The sequence below is a fragment of the Bombus huntii genome, chromosome 12 (assembly GCF_024542735.1).
Source record: "Bombus huntii isolate Logan2020A chromosome 12, iyBomHunt1.1, whole genome shotgun sequence".
Classification (NCBI taxonomy): Eukaryota; Metazoa; Arthropoda; class Insecta; order Hymenoptera; family Apidae; genus Bombus; species Bombus huntii.
In genome coordinates this window covers 7,405,572-7,423,786 of record NC_066249.1, presented here as the reverse complement: position 1 = coordinate 7,423,786, position 18,215 = coordinate 7,405,572, and the positions used below count along the sequence as shown (strand labels likewise).

Genomic DNA, 18,215 nt, shown 5'->3' with positions numbered 1-18,215 from the left:
GTATTGCATGCCACCACGAAGGACGCACGCACCCGCGTTTAATACTTCACAGCAAAAGTAATGCATTCGCGGCTCTTTGATATTATTAATTCAGTAAAAGGAATAGCGATTCTCTGTTAAAACATTACAAAGTGGAATAGAATGAAAAAAAAAACGTAATTTTGCTTATGCTGTATGACATCGCTCTTTCTGCTTTTATTTATAAAGCAATTTATTCGATTAGTTTCCTAAAGAAATTATTTAATTTAGTATATTTCATTTAATATAACTTTGTTGAAAATTTCGAAATATTGTGCAGTTCTATTTCCGTAAAAGATTTTAATGGCCGGCATATTTAGAGTTTTATTAAAAAGCTAGAAAAAAGGAAAATAGAAAATATGAAGAGAATAATACTCGAACTTTTTGTTAGACCTACAATATCGCCCGATTTCATACTACATCGAACGTTTACATATGGCTAAAAAAAAAAAATGCACGAAATAGATTACTAATGCATGTTATAAATGGATACGAATAGTTGATCCATTTTTATGCAGATAGAAACAAGTCAAAATGATCTTTATGGAATTCAATTTTCATTGCTGTCAACTTTCTACCTATTATTCTTTATCCACTATCAAAGAAATTGTTGATCGAAATAGTTCATCGCCTTTAATAAATTTGATTTTTATAATCGTTTCTAACACGGGATACTGAATCAGCTTACCCTAAATCTGGTGAGAGAAAGTCGAGGGTAGGATATAGGGTTTCGGGCCGGTCAAAATTGCAAGATAAACACAGCCGGCGTTAATAAACTCTTATCGGCGTGCAACCATGCGTGTCGACTTTAAGCCACAGACGCGCTAATCCTCTATGCTAATTTTGGTCGAACAGGAAAACGACGGCTGTAATACCATCCCCTTAAACACGCGTGTCCATCAGAGGGAACGCAGCCGTATACGAGAGCGATGCGTATAACTTTTCACGAAAAGAGACATACAGGGTGATACATACACTTGAATATCTACGTTGTTTTTCGAGATAAAAGTTGTATATTAATAAAAGTTGTTCAGTATAGAGGGAATTAATATGGCAGTAATAATATTTTCACATCTGGAGCAGTTTCGGAGATTTTAAGGTCATCTTCACTTTTTTAACTGAAATTATACATTGATCGTTAATGATTCATCGTAATGATTAAAAAAAAAGGAAAAGATACAATTAGTTAGCGAAAAACAAGTTTGAAAAAAGTAATTATTGGAAATATGTTATTACATAGTCTTGTGTCTATATTATTTCTTAATTATTATTAATAAATTGTCATTATCAAAATATTATACCGTCGATCTATTTGTTAACGTATTTATAGGTAATTAATATTAACTTTTAAAGGCTGTTGTTAAAGGAAATCACGTTTATGCTATCATGAACGAAATTTCACTTCAGTGCAGTTTTTTAATCGTGAAAACCAATAAAATCAACAAATGCAAGTGTTTCATTATTATTCGGTATTAAACGAAATAGTAAAGAGTGGTATTATTTGGGATAATTACAAATAACATCGCTATAGTCTTACAATGGGACGATAATGCTAAAAGAAAATTTACATAGCCTTTAAGACTCAATAATGATTAAGAAATAATATAAAAAATTATATCATAGTTTCAATTTTCACATACGATTACGAAAGTTGCTTATTAAAAGTTGATTGATAACACTGCGTTAGTAGTACTGGGCCATTCATTAAACTTTCTAGTGGCATGGAGAAGTAGTTGAATTACTGCAAGGGATAAAGAAAAGTTTCTATTTCCCGAAGGAATGAATTAAAAGTTATTTGAGCAATTTACATGATATTGTTTCCGAGAAATTTTATATTTTCTTATTAAGTTAAGTAACTTTTAATCGAAACATGCGTTCAACTCGTTAGACTTGTTAAAACTTCAGAAGTTATAGCTCTCGTTATTTGATTACAGGTTACGTCTGACAATTGGTAGTCTGTCCCTACTTGCTCATCTACGTCGTATCTTTGTCTTACACTTTAATATAAGTTGATGGAAACTTCCTATACCTTGATCAATTTTTTGGTGTGTCTGTTCGTTTAAAAATAATGTCAAATAATTAAGCTTTAATTAATTGAAACATCCATAAGTAATTTTATTTCTAACAAAGCCGAGCAGCGTCGTTTATATCAATCTCTTTGTACCCAACAATATTATAAACACAAATCCTTCCATACACGTTCTGTATTTAGTTCGTTGTTTTTGAAAACGAAAAACGTAATTAAAAATCTGTGTATATACTCGAATCATACATTTAACAACTAGTTAGATAATTTACTTTTCGACGTGTCTACTTGCTCGCCCTTCATCAAGTGGAAACAAAAATAAAATGTTTAGATATCGTTCATTTTTTTATTGAAAAACTGCATGCTACTAGTAAAATCCATCTATGTTTGACTAATTATAACAATTAGCATAAGTGATTATTAAAAATTTTGTATATTTTAAATTCTTTGTGTCTACATATTTCATTAAACCTCTTCAAAAAAAAATTCGATATATTGAAGGATTCATTTAAAATACGTACGAGTGTATTAATTTCGATGATAATTAATCATTTTCGCAGTAAGCAGTATACATATTTGTAAAGCAACATTTAAGACAAAGAATTTTGATCTTATATCGTATCCTATGCTAATATATTCTGTCTAATATGTTCCACCAGTGCGGTATATCAAACGTAATCGTCCGTGATTGTTTCATTTTAATTTTCCATGAAATTATGTTTATGCAGAGACGCCTCTTCGATGATGAATTCTACGATTTTGAAGGAAGCATTCGAACAGCGTGTAATCCGAAATCACCTGCCGGCATAAAAGGCAGCTATTCAAATGAAATGGTCATTATGGTACATGCGTATGAATTTATTGTGGCGATTAATTGATATCAAATTGATACTCTAGTAAAATTAAAACACCGTAATCGATACATTGGTGGTAATGAAATAATTGTAAGAGTTACAGGATAATCGATATATGGAGTAATAATTGGCAAATTTGGTGAAAATTTATTGCCATAATAACGATTGGAATATCATTTTCGAATAATTATAATTCTATGCTTAATTGAGTCGTAATACAGGCACGTGAAACAAAGGCTGAATAATGTAAATATGTTTCTGGTTGACTAAGAATATTCGATTGAAACGGTATTCCTGCATAATTACTGAAACGATCCTATTAAAACCAATTATTTTCAGCAATGAATACAATTCTCTAAAATATATTGTTGTATTAAGACAGATATATAAAATTTGTAAATGATACAATTTGAGAAATTTATGTAAATGCTCGATAGTTTGTTGATGCAAAAAATTTTAATGGAGGAATAATTCTGTTTAGAAAGAAAAAAGAAATACGTATTATACGATATATTGTAACTTACCCCAACTTTTGTGTCACTCTAAATCTCTATTCCGTCTTTTTTCGCAGATATGATTTCTTGTAATAATCGCAAAACATGCAAAACATGACAAGAATCTGCGACATGTAGATATAAGCTATTGGTTTCCGATTTGGCTCGCAAGTAGGTAACAAAGTTTGGAACATATGACATATCATGATTATGAACTGCAACTGAAATCATGAAAGAAAACGTTTTTTACTTTTGACGTGATACACATAATTAAGAATTATATACAGGGTGCGACAAAATATGGAATAAAATTTGTTCATTTAAGGTTTAGTTTTCGAGAAAAATCGAGTTTGAAATTTTATCAAGTATACTTTAACACGGCTAATATATTTATTGTATCTAATATTTAGTAGATGAAACGTATCTCTTTATATTTGTAGTCTACCGCAGCCTACTTATCACTGTGTTCATAAACTATATTAGATATATAAATTAGATGTGTAAACTATATGAAGATATCACGTATATGTATTAGCATCACGACACGAATGTGTAGGACGATCTAATATCGAAGACTTTTGCTAAAAGTTTTCTATTCAAGTAAAATATAAAATTTGGAATGTAAAGAGCGGCAAAGGAAGAAAAGAAGGAATCCTACGATAGGATCGCAACGAATGGTCGCTTCGAAGTAGTAGCGTGAAACAAAAACAACGTTGTTCATGCAGGACAAAGCTTAATAAGGCCTCTCATCGTGTTGTAAGTAAAATGACACTCTAGTCTATCTTTATTCGTAGCTGCAGTTCCACTCGTCGCAGCATGAAACGTTTTCAACTGGAAATTAAATGACCGCGTAACCCGATAAATCGTCGTGTAGATATCTCGCGGAGAAATAAAAGTTACTCACCAACGGATTATTTAATTAAAAAGCCCCAACAGTCGCCCCTTTTCCCGTGCGCCTAACCCGTTGTTTCCTGCCGGGACTCGAAACGCAAATCGAATCACCGCCAGTACACGTGTAATTCCACATCGGGCACTTACAACCCTTTCAACTCCCAGTGCAAAAACCCGGTTATCGAGTTAGGCAAGCCAAATGCGAGCCAATATACGGACTGAACGCGAAACATACATACAGGTTACGTCAAAAATGTTGGACAGAAACGTTCAACGCTAGAACTATATAAGAACGATTAAGATCTCGTTAAGATCAATTTGTAATTTTTCATGACAATTGTATAATCTTGCTAAGATATTTTTTAAGGGATCTGAATGATCTTCTTGCAAAATATATCGGTAAAAGCATGTTTCTTTTCTGGCATTATTTATTTTTTCGTATACTTGTTATTCTGACAGGACATTGTCACTCTGATAGGAATTTTATGAGTACTTTATTATCGACTATTTATAAAAATATTAAATTAGTTTTCGAATTGTGATATTCTTCTTGCTGAATATTATAATTTTCTCGGATATCAAAATTATCGACATTAGAATCTATAATGTGAAAATTTCTTATTTTCTTTCCGTCTAACATTCCGTATTCTAATTTTTGCTTAACTATTTTGATACACCCTATACATACGTATACCTAGTTCGACAACCTATTCGTAACGAATACCTACGTTTTTTTCTTTTTCGTTCTCGTCCACGAAAACATATTGCATCTCTTAACAATGGAGATTCGGTGGTCGAAGGCGTGGCCGCGTTTTATTGTTTCCCAAAGTACTCGAACGGAGTTCGAACAGCTTTTTATCCATTTTTCCACGATTTCTGGCTTAATCGGTGACTCGAATGAAATTTTCAATTGCGCAATCACTTTAGCTAAGAGCACGCCGATAACAGATAACAACGCGGTATTTGACTATCGGTATTGTTCGATTAAGGTGTCTAGGAATTTTTCTTTTTACAACTTCGTCGAAAATAATGATGTTATCAGTGAAAAATCTGACAGCTGTCGTCTCTTTATCTTTGACAAGTATCGTCACTAACAATAAATGAGAATTAAATCAGTTTTTGAATTTTAAAATATTATAATGATATTATAAATTCCTGTACGATTCAACTAACATAATACTGTTAACAAAATTTGATAATTCATAAGTTACAAGTTATTAATAAATTGTAATTGTATCATAGTGACTTTATTAATCAAGCACGTGAAATTGTACAAGCTGCAAATTAAGAAGTAAAATTATTGTAGAATAGAATACTGTAACGAATAATTTGTATTATAACTCTTCAATTCACTAATATTATTGCTTAATAAATTATTGTAAAAGAGGACCCTGAAAATATTTTAACCTTTTGCGATTTAACGGTACCGTATAGGTAGCACCACTATTAAAATTCTATAGTAAAAGATATATCCTTAGAACCTATCCAACGTTTATAAATATTACTTCTTGCAGTATTCAAAATAAATTGGTCTAAAATGTTTAAAAGCGCAAAGATATTTCATTTTTTTAAAACAGTTCGTACGGTTTGCCAATATATTACGAAAGTATTTGACCAAAATCATGGAACACCGAATTTAATGGATGGAAATAGAAATCGCTGGAAATATCGACGACTAGAAAACCAACTGGATGCATTATTACAAAGTCTTTAGAAATAGACTCACGTGCTGACGAAACTGATGCCTTATCAGGAAATCGCAGGAGGATGAAACTTCGTGAACGAACATGATAAATTTGGAATAAAATTTATTGAATAAATCAACCCAATGGGTTAAGAAAATCTTCCAATGTAAGTGCGAACGAACCCGATGTGAAATTAGAAAATTGCAGGAAATTAAAACTCGTAATTATTTATTTAAAATTGATATAATTGAAAAGAATTACTGTAACTAAAAGGGTTAGTAGATAAAATTATGCATTTGCATAATAATTCACTCGATCTTAAACGGATATTGATTCACGCATTACAAATTTAATTGAAATGTGAATTTATCAAATTCATTTTTAAATATCACTCGATAACTAAGAAACAGAACGATCGATAATCTCAATCATATCGAACGATGACTTGTGGCTGATTTTCGAGACTTTAATAAAAAAAAAAAAACAGTCATTTTAGTCGCATTATTTTCGCATATATTCCATTTACAAAAACTGATTTAATGGACAAGCAAACGAAGAGGAATTCTTGCAAAGAGAGTTGCTCGTTACGAAATGATCCTGCCTTTTTTATTCAAAAATCAAAATCTGTGATATGAAACGTTAGAACTATTATACAAAATTGCTTTCGTCAAACTCATGCTACGTGATATTCAGATGAATTCCAAATAAAACAAAAAGGTTTGCACAGAAACGTGATTTATTTCCGATACTTCCTTACTCTGCAAGCGTTGTATACCTTTTTGACATTTATATCTTATGACTATATGCATTTCGTCTATGATTCTTGGCACGTCAGTGAAAATATAAAGAATAATTTCAGTGTAACTATAACGATTGCTTTGGGTAGAGCATATTGAATTCTCGACCATTCAACCGGTTGATCAATCTTTTTTTAAGACTGTTATACATCTCTGAACGAATATATCGTTTCTCGCATAAATATTACACTGAAAGTAATTGTTTTTACGTTATACCGACGCGACGTGAATAATAATTTTATGCTTTAAATAATTAAGCAGTGTTTAGAGATGTGTATAACACGTAGAATACGTGACAATGGTAACATTAAATATTCATTAAGATTTTAATCAAAGTTTACTTCAAAAGAATGCAATATTGTATTATAATACAATGTATAATAATAAGAATATATAGAGAAGAAATATAGGAAGTCGAATAAAAGTTGACTAATAAATATTAAAGGCGTGAGTTAAGGTACAACTACGTACAATTAATACGTACGTCTTTATCTTCATAAATGCACGATAACAAGAGGGATAACAAATAGTAAAAGATTAAAAAATGATTTCTGACAAGATAATGGCGTAATGATCGGGTAAAGTAGAAAAAGTACGGAAAAATGTAAGGAAAGAGACGCGAAGGAAATGTAACGTTCGTAAATAAGAAAAATAGAGAATCGTTTGCAGCTTCGACATAAGCGAAATATAAATTAGAATTTCAAATAAGGTCGAGATACAACGCGCTTTTTCATGAAAACTATTCCGAATCATAAAATTCTAACTAACATCGAATCCCTCGAATGACACGGATTCGCAGCTTCTCGACGCATCATAAATTCCACCCCCTGTTCTCATTGACTCGCCGTCACACCGACGCCAACTCTATACTATTACCATTATCCAATCGACCAGTTTCGCAAACAGTTTCACCAATCGATCAACGAATTGTCCACGGTGGATCGGGATTTTCTACACCGCGTTATTCGCTTATATAGATTAATTTACTTAGCCAGTTGCGTATAACCGGTCGCGACGGTCGAACGTCAATAGCAATTTCACGTTTAAAAAATTCGCTGCAGGACAGCGAATGTAATTTTGCGATTACGCGATACGCGACGGTGCGCGGTGAAATGAGCGAATAACGCTTCCAGCAGGGCAATTCAGCGAGCGCAACGAAACACCGCCGACGATATATGCATTGCGGGCCATGTGTACGTAGCATGGCAGATAGCGGAGTCAGATAGAAAATGGGAACGTACCATTTGTAACCCCGTAATATATTGTTTCCAAGGCGCGATCCTCTTTTGCACTTGTGGGCCCAAGCAGGCGAGCAGATAATAGGTGTACATAATCACGTGCACGATGCAGTTTGGCATAATCGTGAACGTCCACATGCCGCCTGTAAATAACAAGGAGCGTTTAACACGTTCGGAAGAAAGGGATGGAAAATAGTTGGAAGCCTGTAACAAAGTTACATGGTCGCGCAATGAATTTTTTGCAAGAGGAGAATTTTATTTACGACTGTTGGAAATTCGCTCGTACATGTTCCTCTGTGTTTTATACCATGGCCATTTTGCATTGGCTTAATAGGTAAATTTGATACGTCGTGGCGCAATTTAATTTCCACTCATACGAGTCTTTTTCGGGTAGCTCGGTGTGCTGTAATAGTTGAAATGAAATTGTTTGCGCGAACCATTTACAAAGCTATGAGAGATAACTACGGGAACCGTAGTATTTGCAAATATAATGAGATCTTTTGAAATCGGCGATTATACAGTAGTAACGATAATAAAGAAATTACGATGACTAGAAGTAATATTTGTTAGCTTTCTTTAGAATCGACAAATAATATATAGTTAGAAGAATTAAGATACGCTTGCGTGATAATTTCTCACCTAACGATATACAGGGTGGTTGGTAACTGGTGGTACAAGCGAAAAGGGAGTGATTCTAGGCGAAAAAAGAAGTCGAAAATATAGAATACAAATTTTTCGTTCGAGGCTTTGTTTTCGAGAAAATCGACTTTGAATTTTTGCTCGGTACGCGTGCAGTACGTTATAACGTAGATCTAGAACGTATCACTGTAGATCGTTGTCTCGATGGAAAAATTAAAAAGAAAAAAATTTTTTCTAAATTTTTATTCTGTGTTTTCGACTTCTTTTTTCGCGTAGAATCACCCCCTTTCCGCTTGTACCACCAGTTACCAACCACCCTGTATAATGAGTTGACGAGTTGTAAATTGCAAATTATGGATTTCTTGTTTACAAATAGAGTAGTCGGATGACTCGTAATTTATACAATTTACTTATAATACTTCGTCTGCTTTATTACTAACTTTGTTACTGTTACGAGATTTGAGGAAAAACCAACATTGACAGGATCGCTTTTGTCGCGAACCCTTCAATTGTTATACGTATATTTAAGGAGCACAATCATTTGTATGAAATTGAAATTACAGGTAAATTTACGCGTATGTCTAAAGATTTACCTGGGACAAATTTGCAGGCTATCCACGAAAGGAAAGCGGTCGACGTGTGATGGTAAACGTGAAGAAAAGACGCTTGGTTGTATTTTTTTCTGAGAATGAAGATAACGGTGTCGCTCAACTCGAGGACTTTCAACATTAAGAGCCTCCACACCCATCGAGCCGTCTATTAAATACGACATAACTTTCGTAATATCGAAATTCGCGTTTGTTTAATGACTGTGGTACTTACGCGATAAGAGTCAGGGTCGTTTGAAATGACATGAGTCTCGCATCCGAGAGAGAATTTAGTGGTGAAGCCCGAGGTAAGTAGCTTTAAATATAAAAATATATTAATCGGTTTGAAGAATAGTAATGGTAACATAACGACGATAAGGAATAAGTTATTTTTCCAAATTATATGAAAATTATTAATTAACAACAATTAACTATTACATTAGACTATTTCGGATGAATAGAACGTGATATAGTAAGTTATTTCAGATGAACTCACCCCGTAAAATACAGTTGCGCTCGCGATGGCCATAGAGATGTTATAACAAATCATAAACTTATTTAGATTGTATGGTTTTCGATTTTTCATAAATAAAGGCCCAAAACGAAGAACAAAGAGCAGATAAAGAAATATAATTCCTAGCAATGGAAATGGACTGCCCATTAAGAACCAATCTGCTACTCTGGAATCTAAAATGGAGGATTCAAAAAGGCTATAAAATATAATATACAGTGCTATTTAATTATAGAATGTATATATCATAAAATACAGATCTAACAAATTGAAATTATCAACTTGAGATTTCAACCCTACATTCGCTATTCAGCTACATTTAATAATAAGTTAGAAATAATTACAAACCAAAAAGGAGCCCCCATTGAGCGGAGGTCACAAAATTATTTAAATAATTATTCAGTCAATTATCCATTTCGTTAGTATTACTCGATATTTAATGGAGGCATTTTTTAACATTAGCTATATGTTTAAAATAATTATTCATACCGTATATACTAATTTTTTGCCAAGTACATGTCTAAAATAAATGTCTTGTAAGTTTTATATATAAATTTTGTCACTATAATCACGACAACCGTGTTTTATTATAATGCTAGTGAAATTTCATAAAATGAAGAACATTCGTGGCAATTTTCTAGCATATCCAGACGATATCCAGGTTACTTTGGTCTCGAGTCAAGCCAAGTCGGTCAAACGAGGTCCCACGGTATTTAAAATATTCTATGTTTTCAATTAAATCGAAGGAAGCTAACCTGCTGCATCTTCCATGATGTAACGATACGTTTCTAAGAATCCCACTTTCTGCAAATAACAAAGAAAATGTCCCAGACGATCTTACAAATAATTAGAAAAATCAAGTACAATCCTGTAGAACGAAAAAATTACGAGCTAGTTTATTAATCGAAAAACAATCAACAACATCACAGAAATAAGAAAAGTACGAGCTTAGAGACATTAAATAGAGTAATGACTTTGTATTGTACGATGATATATTTGTATGTATATGATTGTACTTGATGTAGTTAAATGTCAATGATCGAATAACCTACTATCACCACTGCTATCACCATATTAAATTAATCATATCGAATTATACTTTCCTTTAAAATGAAAATATATTCGAAAATCACAGTAATAAATACAAAACTAAATACGTTGTTGTCCCAACAACGATAATTAAATTCGCCACGATTCCCAACATTTTACTTATAATCCGAATAATAACACTTCGTTCGAACGATTGATTTCTTAAAAATCGGCACACAACTTTTATCCAAAATTATACGATATTATTTCACTCGAAATAAATTTGAAATTTTCGACAACTACTACTTTTGACAAGTGTAACTGGCTTTGACAAATTTTTACTGTCGATTAGACTTCAGAAATAAAAGAAAAAAGCAATACCTGTGGCACATGAATTGGGAGAGCCTTCCCATCTTGGCCGTCGAGTTTGAAGATATCGACTGACATTCGGGTTACTGAACGATTCGAATAGTGACTGACTATCGACGTTAACACCGTCTTTCGTGGCGGCAACCTACTGTCTAAGTTCATCCGCAGGGCAAGCACCCCTAGCAGTGACTCGGGAACAGGAACGTAACACACAAGCACAGTTCCCTGCAAAGGGTTTCTCGGACACCCTATTTTAATACGATAAAGAAACGCATTCAAGACTAGTAGAACAGGAAATATTGCTTACAAATAGATCATTAAAATAAAATGTTGAAACTACGAAAAAACTAAATTTAAACAAACATTTAGTAAGTTATATGGAAGTTATGGTTCAAAGAAATCTTTCCTACATTTTTTTTTTCTTTTGTTAGAATTATAATAACATAACGATAGTTTTATGTTTTGTAGCTAATCTAAAATTAAAGGATGTAAATCTAGAGCGAGATGAATATGTGAAACAAATGATTTAAAAATGCATTCGTAATGAATACTTTAATAACAATATTAAGTTAATAACGTTGGTAGTATTTGTAATGTAAAAGGATAAAGATGTATTACGATTATACGTATATTAGGTAAATTTATTTCTGTTATATCATATGGTTCCTTGGAAATGAAATGATAAATTAAAGAATGAACCAGCGTTGACACGTGTAATAGGCTTTTGTCAGTATTATGTTAACACAAGTTCGTTTAATCTTACAATTTATAAGTTACCGTGGTTTTGCAAAATTTCATGACTATTAATCGTTGCACATGCTTTTATAATTAATTATGCATACAGACATTTTATACTGTTTGCTAAAATTGCCCAGTATGATTCAATGATACTGGTAATTAGACATTATTTCATTAACACGGCTTATTACGAATCAAACGCAAATATGAACAATGAAAACGCACTTGAAATAAAACGATAATGATGTTGTACGCCAAGGAATTAATGGAATTACCAGTCCATTTCTTTCCCTAAGATGATATAGTAAAGCATTTACACGAACAACATTACATGAAAATATCATTAAAAAAGTTTTGCAGTACTAATAATCGTTCCATTTCGACAAGATCAAGCGTCAAAGGATTCTGTTGATTTCAAACGAAAAAACTGTGCTACGATGGTTGCAAACAGTAGTTTGTATGCTCCACATAGTACAAACTTAGTATTATAGATACACATAGGGCTTCTCGATATGCTGTCACTTGAATCAGGATTAGTCGGTAAGTCGCTGTTCTACGATCTACAACGAAGGCAGTCACCAATTAACTTCGTATCTTGATATTAGAAATTTAGTAGCAGTCCCTTCCTTAATCAGATCGACCTGCTGCCAGGTTTCGCCTATTTAACCGAGACGAATTGATTTTCGTGGTTGGAATTCATTAGTTCTTTCGGAGGCAACCTGATAAAGTTCTGTCGCCGGAATATTTGTCAAACACGATACAACATTTTTAATTACAGCGTACAAAGAATCAATTTTTTAGCTTTATAGCGAACCGTATTATAGAAATGCAAATTGACAGGTGAAATGGAAATAAAAATATGACGGCACAACCTTTTGTTTGAATTGCAATATAATTAAATAAGAACTATATATAAACCATTTAGAAGATCATAACATTGAGTTATGCATATATCGTAAATTATCACATAGATTCTCCAAGGTTTTCCATTTCGTCAAAGACGTAGAGAATATCCTCTATATTTACGCCTGAATTCTGAATAACAAAACGGAAGAAATTCGGTTTTTCGTGCAGTGGTTGATAATTGATCATCAAACTACCCCTTTTGATCATTTTTTCTTTTAACTTTGGTGCAACCTATTAAAATAAATAAATTTTTATTAAATATATCTTTGTGACATATTATCCTTGTAATATTTTAAGCTTTATACATTGATTTATTTTCAAGAATAAACATTGTTCGATAGGAGTGGTAATCAATATTAGATACATACATATTTTTAGGTTGTCAGTTATTAACTGCTAGTAAAAGCGAAATGATTGTTATAAAATGAAATTCTTATCTCTTATCTGATAAGGATAAGACTGCTTATCTACCATAGAAGGTACAGATTTCTATTGTACCTATCATCGGTATCATACTTTTTAATTAATTTATAAAAATACGAAATATTTACTTAATGATCTCATACAACATAATTGCAATTTAACTGTTCTTATAAACATATCACTAATACAATATATATAAAAAAAAAGTATTAATTCCATTTTGTAGAAAGTGATTTGCAAACTGTATGTAAAATTGAAAAATTCATTTTACGATTCATTTATATAAATAATTAAAGTTTGTTAACATTATTTATTGTCGGCCACTTAATTTATATATTATAAAAAAAGGTTTAGAACTTAGATGAAATGCACATTTAAAGTAATTCTAAACTTTCTTAAAACATTAAGTATATTTCAAAAAACTGTTTAAATGTATTACAAATATGTATATATATGTATAACAATTTTCTATACATTATATTTGAATATTTCATCGTTCTAAAACATCCCATTTTTTAGTATTTAAATATTACGATGAAAATATAAAAAATTTAATCAACTTACTTCGTTTAATCGTTTCTTGTAATCGTTAACTGAATTCTGAATTCTTAGATATGGTGGAATAAACCAGAAACACACATTTATAAAACACGGTTCCGTCACTAATTTAAAGCCATCTCTTTTCTCAACTTCTTCTTTGAAGAGAGCTGAAAGTTTCATTAAATGATCGACATGCTTTTCAAATCCTGAAGTACCCTGAAACAAATTTCCTATTAGTTCTGTAATATATTCAATTCTCAAGAAATAAATAAATGACGACAGAAATTATTTCGACTTTATATAATATAAAAAATATCAAGAAAGCAAGAATTACTGAGTTATTAAACTTTTCTTCTTTGATTATATTAGAAAACATTAATGTTTCTTAAGCATGGTACTTCTAAACCATAACTACTATTAATAAGTAACTACTAATACCATAACGTAACTACTATTAATAACAAATTCGTATTATTACTAATAAATTTCTGATAATTACATAGATGTATTGATGAATCACAATTCATTTAATTCTTGTGGCGTATCAAAAGAAGGAACTATACACATATCTCGAAATAACTAACGAAATAAAATATATATTTTCTAGTAATTATCATTAGTAATATTCTATTAACAAATAAAAAGTAATAATAAAATTTTTACGTGTTTCCAACAAAGAAGAAACGAGAGTATAGATACACGTTAGTTTTTCTATTGACATGTATGTTGGTGAATGTCATAGGAGTCAGTAAAACAACTTCATTTGTGAATAAGTACAAAATACTAGTAGTCAAAACTCTGTTACACTAAACTATAGTAACATTCTGTCTTAGTCTTATCTGTGATTCAATTAAGACATGTTAAATTTGATAGAATCGCTGAGAATAAAATCTGAATTATAATACAGATTGGAATGCTACTTGTTAAGCATTTATCAAACATCAGTATTATGATTTAATAATTTATTATTCAAATCTTTAATATATATATATGTATATTAAGAATATTATAATATGTATATGCGTGAGTGAGGGATGAAAACTTTGAAAGTTACTCATCTAAATCCACTGCTATCGTCAGACTCTCTTGAGAATTTCAGGAGATTCTTTTATGATCTTGAAAATGCACTGAGATAGATGCAATATGAACATTCTTCGTTCCTAACAGGGGAAGTTAATATATGCACAAGTATACTGGTAAACACTTGAAACATAGCATACAGACCCTTATCTCATACGGAGTGCATCGTAGCACTTGCTTAAACCACAAAGTACAAGATGCACAATTATAGGAAGATCGGGGGAAAAAGTGCTACCAAGGCTAGTTTTTCACATATTTGCATAAGTGGTTAACACTTAAAGATTAATAAGGGAAGAACAGGTACCTATGTATCATACAAGTAGGACTTATGTTGTGTTCGGTGCATGTGAAACCTTGCATGGAGTTCGAAGAAAGAGCATCTCTGAACAGAAATTATCTACTAGATATAAACTGAATGATTTTATAAAAACAAAGATAAGTTAAACCAAATATTTCATTCCTGAATTACCTTAGCCTGCCACATGAACCAAAATTTCAACACATCTGGTCTGCGTCCACACTGCAAATACTTATCCCCAACATCTAGATCTCTAGAATAAAATTTATCTTTTTGAAAAAGATAAGGAGCCTCTTTAGAGTGAGCTTCCTTAAAAATGCTTTTGTGTTTAGACAAAAGTAAGGAGCATTGTTGAGGAACGGCCAACAGTTTGTGCGGATTAAATAGAATAGAATCTGCTCTTTGTATTCCTCTTAAAAGTACACTGTGCTTTTTGCTAAATACCAAACCGCCTCCCCAGGCTGCATCTACATGTAACCACATACCGAATTCCTGGCAAGTATCTGCAATCTCGATCAATGGATCGAACGCGCCCAAAACCGTCGTTCCTAAAAATAAACATACTTATTAGCGATTGAACCCGTGTATTTATATGACATATCTCTGTTACATTATCGTTCAACGAACCTGCAGTAGCAGTAACACAAAATGGATAATTTCTCTTTTTTTGTACCTCCAATATATTAAATCTCAAATCGCTGACATCCATTCTGCCATAATCATCAGTCTTTATGAGAACAACTTCTATATCGCAAACGTTTCCCCACTTTGAAATAGAGTAATGCGCGTCTTCGGACGTAAAAAGCACTAGCTTCATAGATGGTATATTTTTGTTCTAAAACATACAAAAAAATAATGAATATTAGTTATTACAGAGTATAGATATTAAATCCGAAATGTTAGTTACAAAGCTTCATAAATACGTAAAAAAATTTCAGAATATATACTTTATGTTATTTTTTATTGCATTAAAGCCATTAATTATAATTATTAAACGTTGTTATAGCTTACATGTATTGAAGATAAAAATTCTAAATTATATAAAATAAATGAAACGTCGAAGATAAAAATACATATACAGGGTGTCTCGTTTTTGTATTCTCTATATTTTATATTCCGCGTTTTTTTTATTCCCTGTACAAGAAGATTAAGGTACCTGTGTCTGAAATGCTTACTATAAAAGTTATTTTAGTTCTAATTTCACCAAATTTGAAAGACAGCGAGACATAATAAACTACTCAGTATCTTTCATTGTCTCTCATATGCAAAACTTTATAAGATTAAAGTATTTGTTAAATTAAGCATTTGCAAACATAAATACATAATACTTAATGAAGAATATGATCATGAAAAAGAATGTCTCGCATCAGCAAACGTGTTCTCTTCGAACCAACTAATTAATTCATCATTGCAAGTAACGGAGATATGGTTTTGTAGCAGAATTATTGAGACACTCTGTACATCTTTCACTCTGTACAAAAAAATTATAATTTTTAAGAACTATTATTACAAAATTAGTGACTATCATGGACGTGAAAAAACCTGTTCCATTTATTCCGCCTTATCATACAATCTTATGACCAATAATCTGCATCTCCAATGGATACCACGGTTATTATCAGGCAATACTGTTAAATAATTTAGAATATGGTTTTATTGCTACATTAACCAAACGATGCGATATCAGCGCTGTTTATTAAGGTAATAATTACTCACATATTGAACTTTCTTCCTGAACCAAAATCGAGCTAAGTTAATGGCGGTACCGTTAGCGAAGGAACCTCCTGGACAGAAAAGACCGTCTCCGATAGTAGTACCATTTTCGTCCTTGTAAAACATGCTTAATAATTTTGTAATCACGGTGCTTTCCATTAATGTCAAGACCGGTGCCACCTCGTAAGTATACACTGAACAGTTCAACGCGTCTGTGAGCCATTGTCCGGCTAAACCGTATGGATCCAATCTAAATCAATTTTTATCCAATAACGCGTATACATTACATTTCCTAATTTCAATAGCAAGTAACAAAGTTACGTTCAAAATTTTTTAATTATTCATGTTAATAATTAAACCTTAGCAAAAAATGTCATTCGAAGTCTTAATCACATTTTATAAGAAATAAAACAAATCGTAATATTAATGTTCAAATACATAAAATTATTTTACACACCGATTTGTTACGTGCTTTTGCGAATATTAAAAGTAAAATTCAAAGTATCGTTAACATACATGCAATATGGAAGTAGATATACTTAAAAATCATTGACCATAACTTTCTGTTTCTCTAGTATACAGTCTTAATATACAAAAGGCACAGATTTTAATTAATACTAAAAATTAATTTATTATTTGCACCTGAACTTTTATTAGGAAAAAAGAAAATTTCATAAATGTAATATAATTGAACACTTTATAAAAGGTGCTAGATTTCGTTTATTCAGATCTGACTCATAAATTTTTCAGATCTAAAATAATACAAATAATAATATGTACTATTAAAGAATTTCAGACGTTAGAATATATGTTTCATAAGCATTTGATCAAATTATCCAATTCTTTGCGAATTATAAATAATTTTTAAAATGATTTCTATTCGAAACGAGACTTATGCTCTTATCGATATCTCACCCAGAAAATAACTGATTCATAAAATAAGGATGGCCTGTCTTAACGCTATACTTAAAAACCTTAGTCGCGACCTCCAGAAGGCAATCTTGATTACGGGGCTCTTCCTGCAAATTAAGATTTATAATATCCCGCAGATGACCCGGTTCTCTCCATCTCAACACAGGATTTTCACGGGACACACTTTCGAAGGTGCAATCGATCAAGGTTGTGATAAGATTCTCGAGAAATTCTTTGTGCCTTTCGACGCATGGTGTGCTCCGCCAATCAGACATTAAAATGAACGCTTCACGCCAAAAAACGTAGTGAAATGAGAAAACAAAGTTGAAGCGAAAAACGTACTGATTCGCTCGCGATTGGCCCCTATCATATATAAGCGAGGCACAAGGTCCTCGCAAATTTACGCAATTGCGCTTAACAAGGAAACAAAAGAGTGGTATTCGGGGTACGAAGTTGATGGGACATAG

The 18,215-nt window shown here is 31.9% G+C and overlaps 2 protein-coding genes across 2 annotated transcripts; both read right to left on the bottom strand.

Annotated features, from left to right (window-relative positions):
• Positions 1–2,376: 2,376 nt before the first annotated feature.
• Positions 2,377–12,205, bottom strand: LOC126871809 (elongation of very long chain fatty acids protein 1-like). The gene is made up of 8 exons (XM_050631066.1): positions 11,151–12,205; positions 10,496–10,544; positions 9,726–9,916; positions 9,465–9,545; positions 9,236–9,398; positions 8,007–8,146; positions 3,423–3,613; positions 2,377–2,842 (listed from the first exon to the last, which is right to left on the bottom strand). The coding sequence occupies exons 1-7, from the start codon at positions 11,298–11,300 to the stop codon at positions 3,449–3,451; spliced, it is 939 nt and encodes a 312-aa protein (XP_050487023.1). The 5' UTR covers positions 11,301–12,205; the 3' UTR covers positions 2,377–2,842; positions 3,423–3,448.
• Positions 12,206–12,749: 544 nt separating this feature from the next.
• On the bottom strand, positions 12,750–18,101 carry LOC126871800 (cysteine sulfinic acid decarboxylase-like). The gene is made up of 6 exons (XM_050631052.1): positions 17,752–18,101; positions 16,840–17,086; positions 15,751–15,958; positions 15,295–15,671; positions 13,770–13,961; positions 12,750–13,013 (listed from the first exon to the last, which is right to left on the bottom strand). The coding sequence occupies exons 1-6, from the start codon at positions 18,021–18,023 to the stop codon at positions 12,840–12,842; spliced, it is 1,470 nt and encodes a 489-aa protein (XP_050487009.1). The 5' UTR covers positions 18,024–18,101; the 3' UTR covers positions 12,750–12,839.
• Between the last annotated feature and the right edge of the window lie 114 nt (positions 18,102–18,215).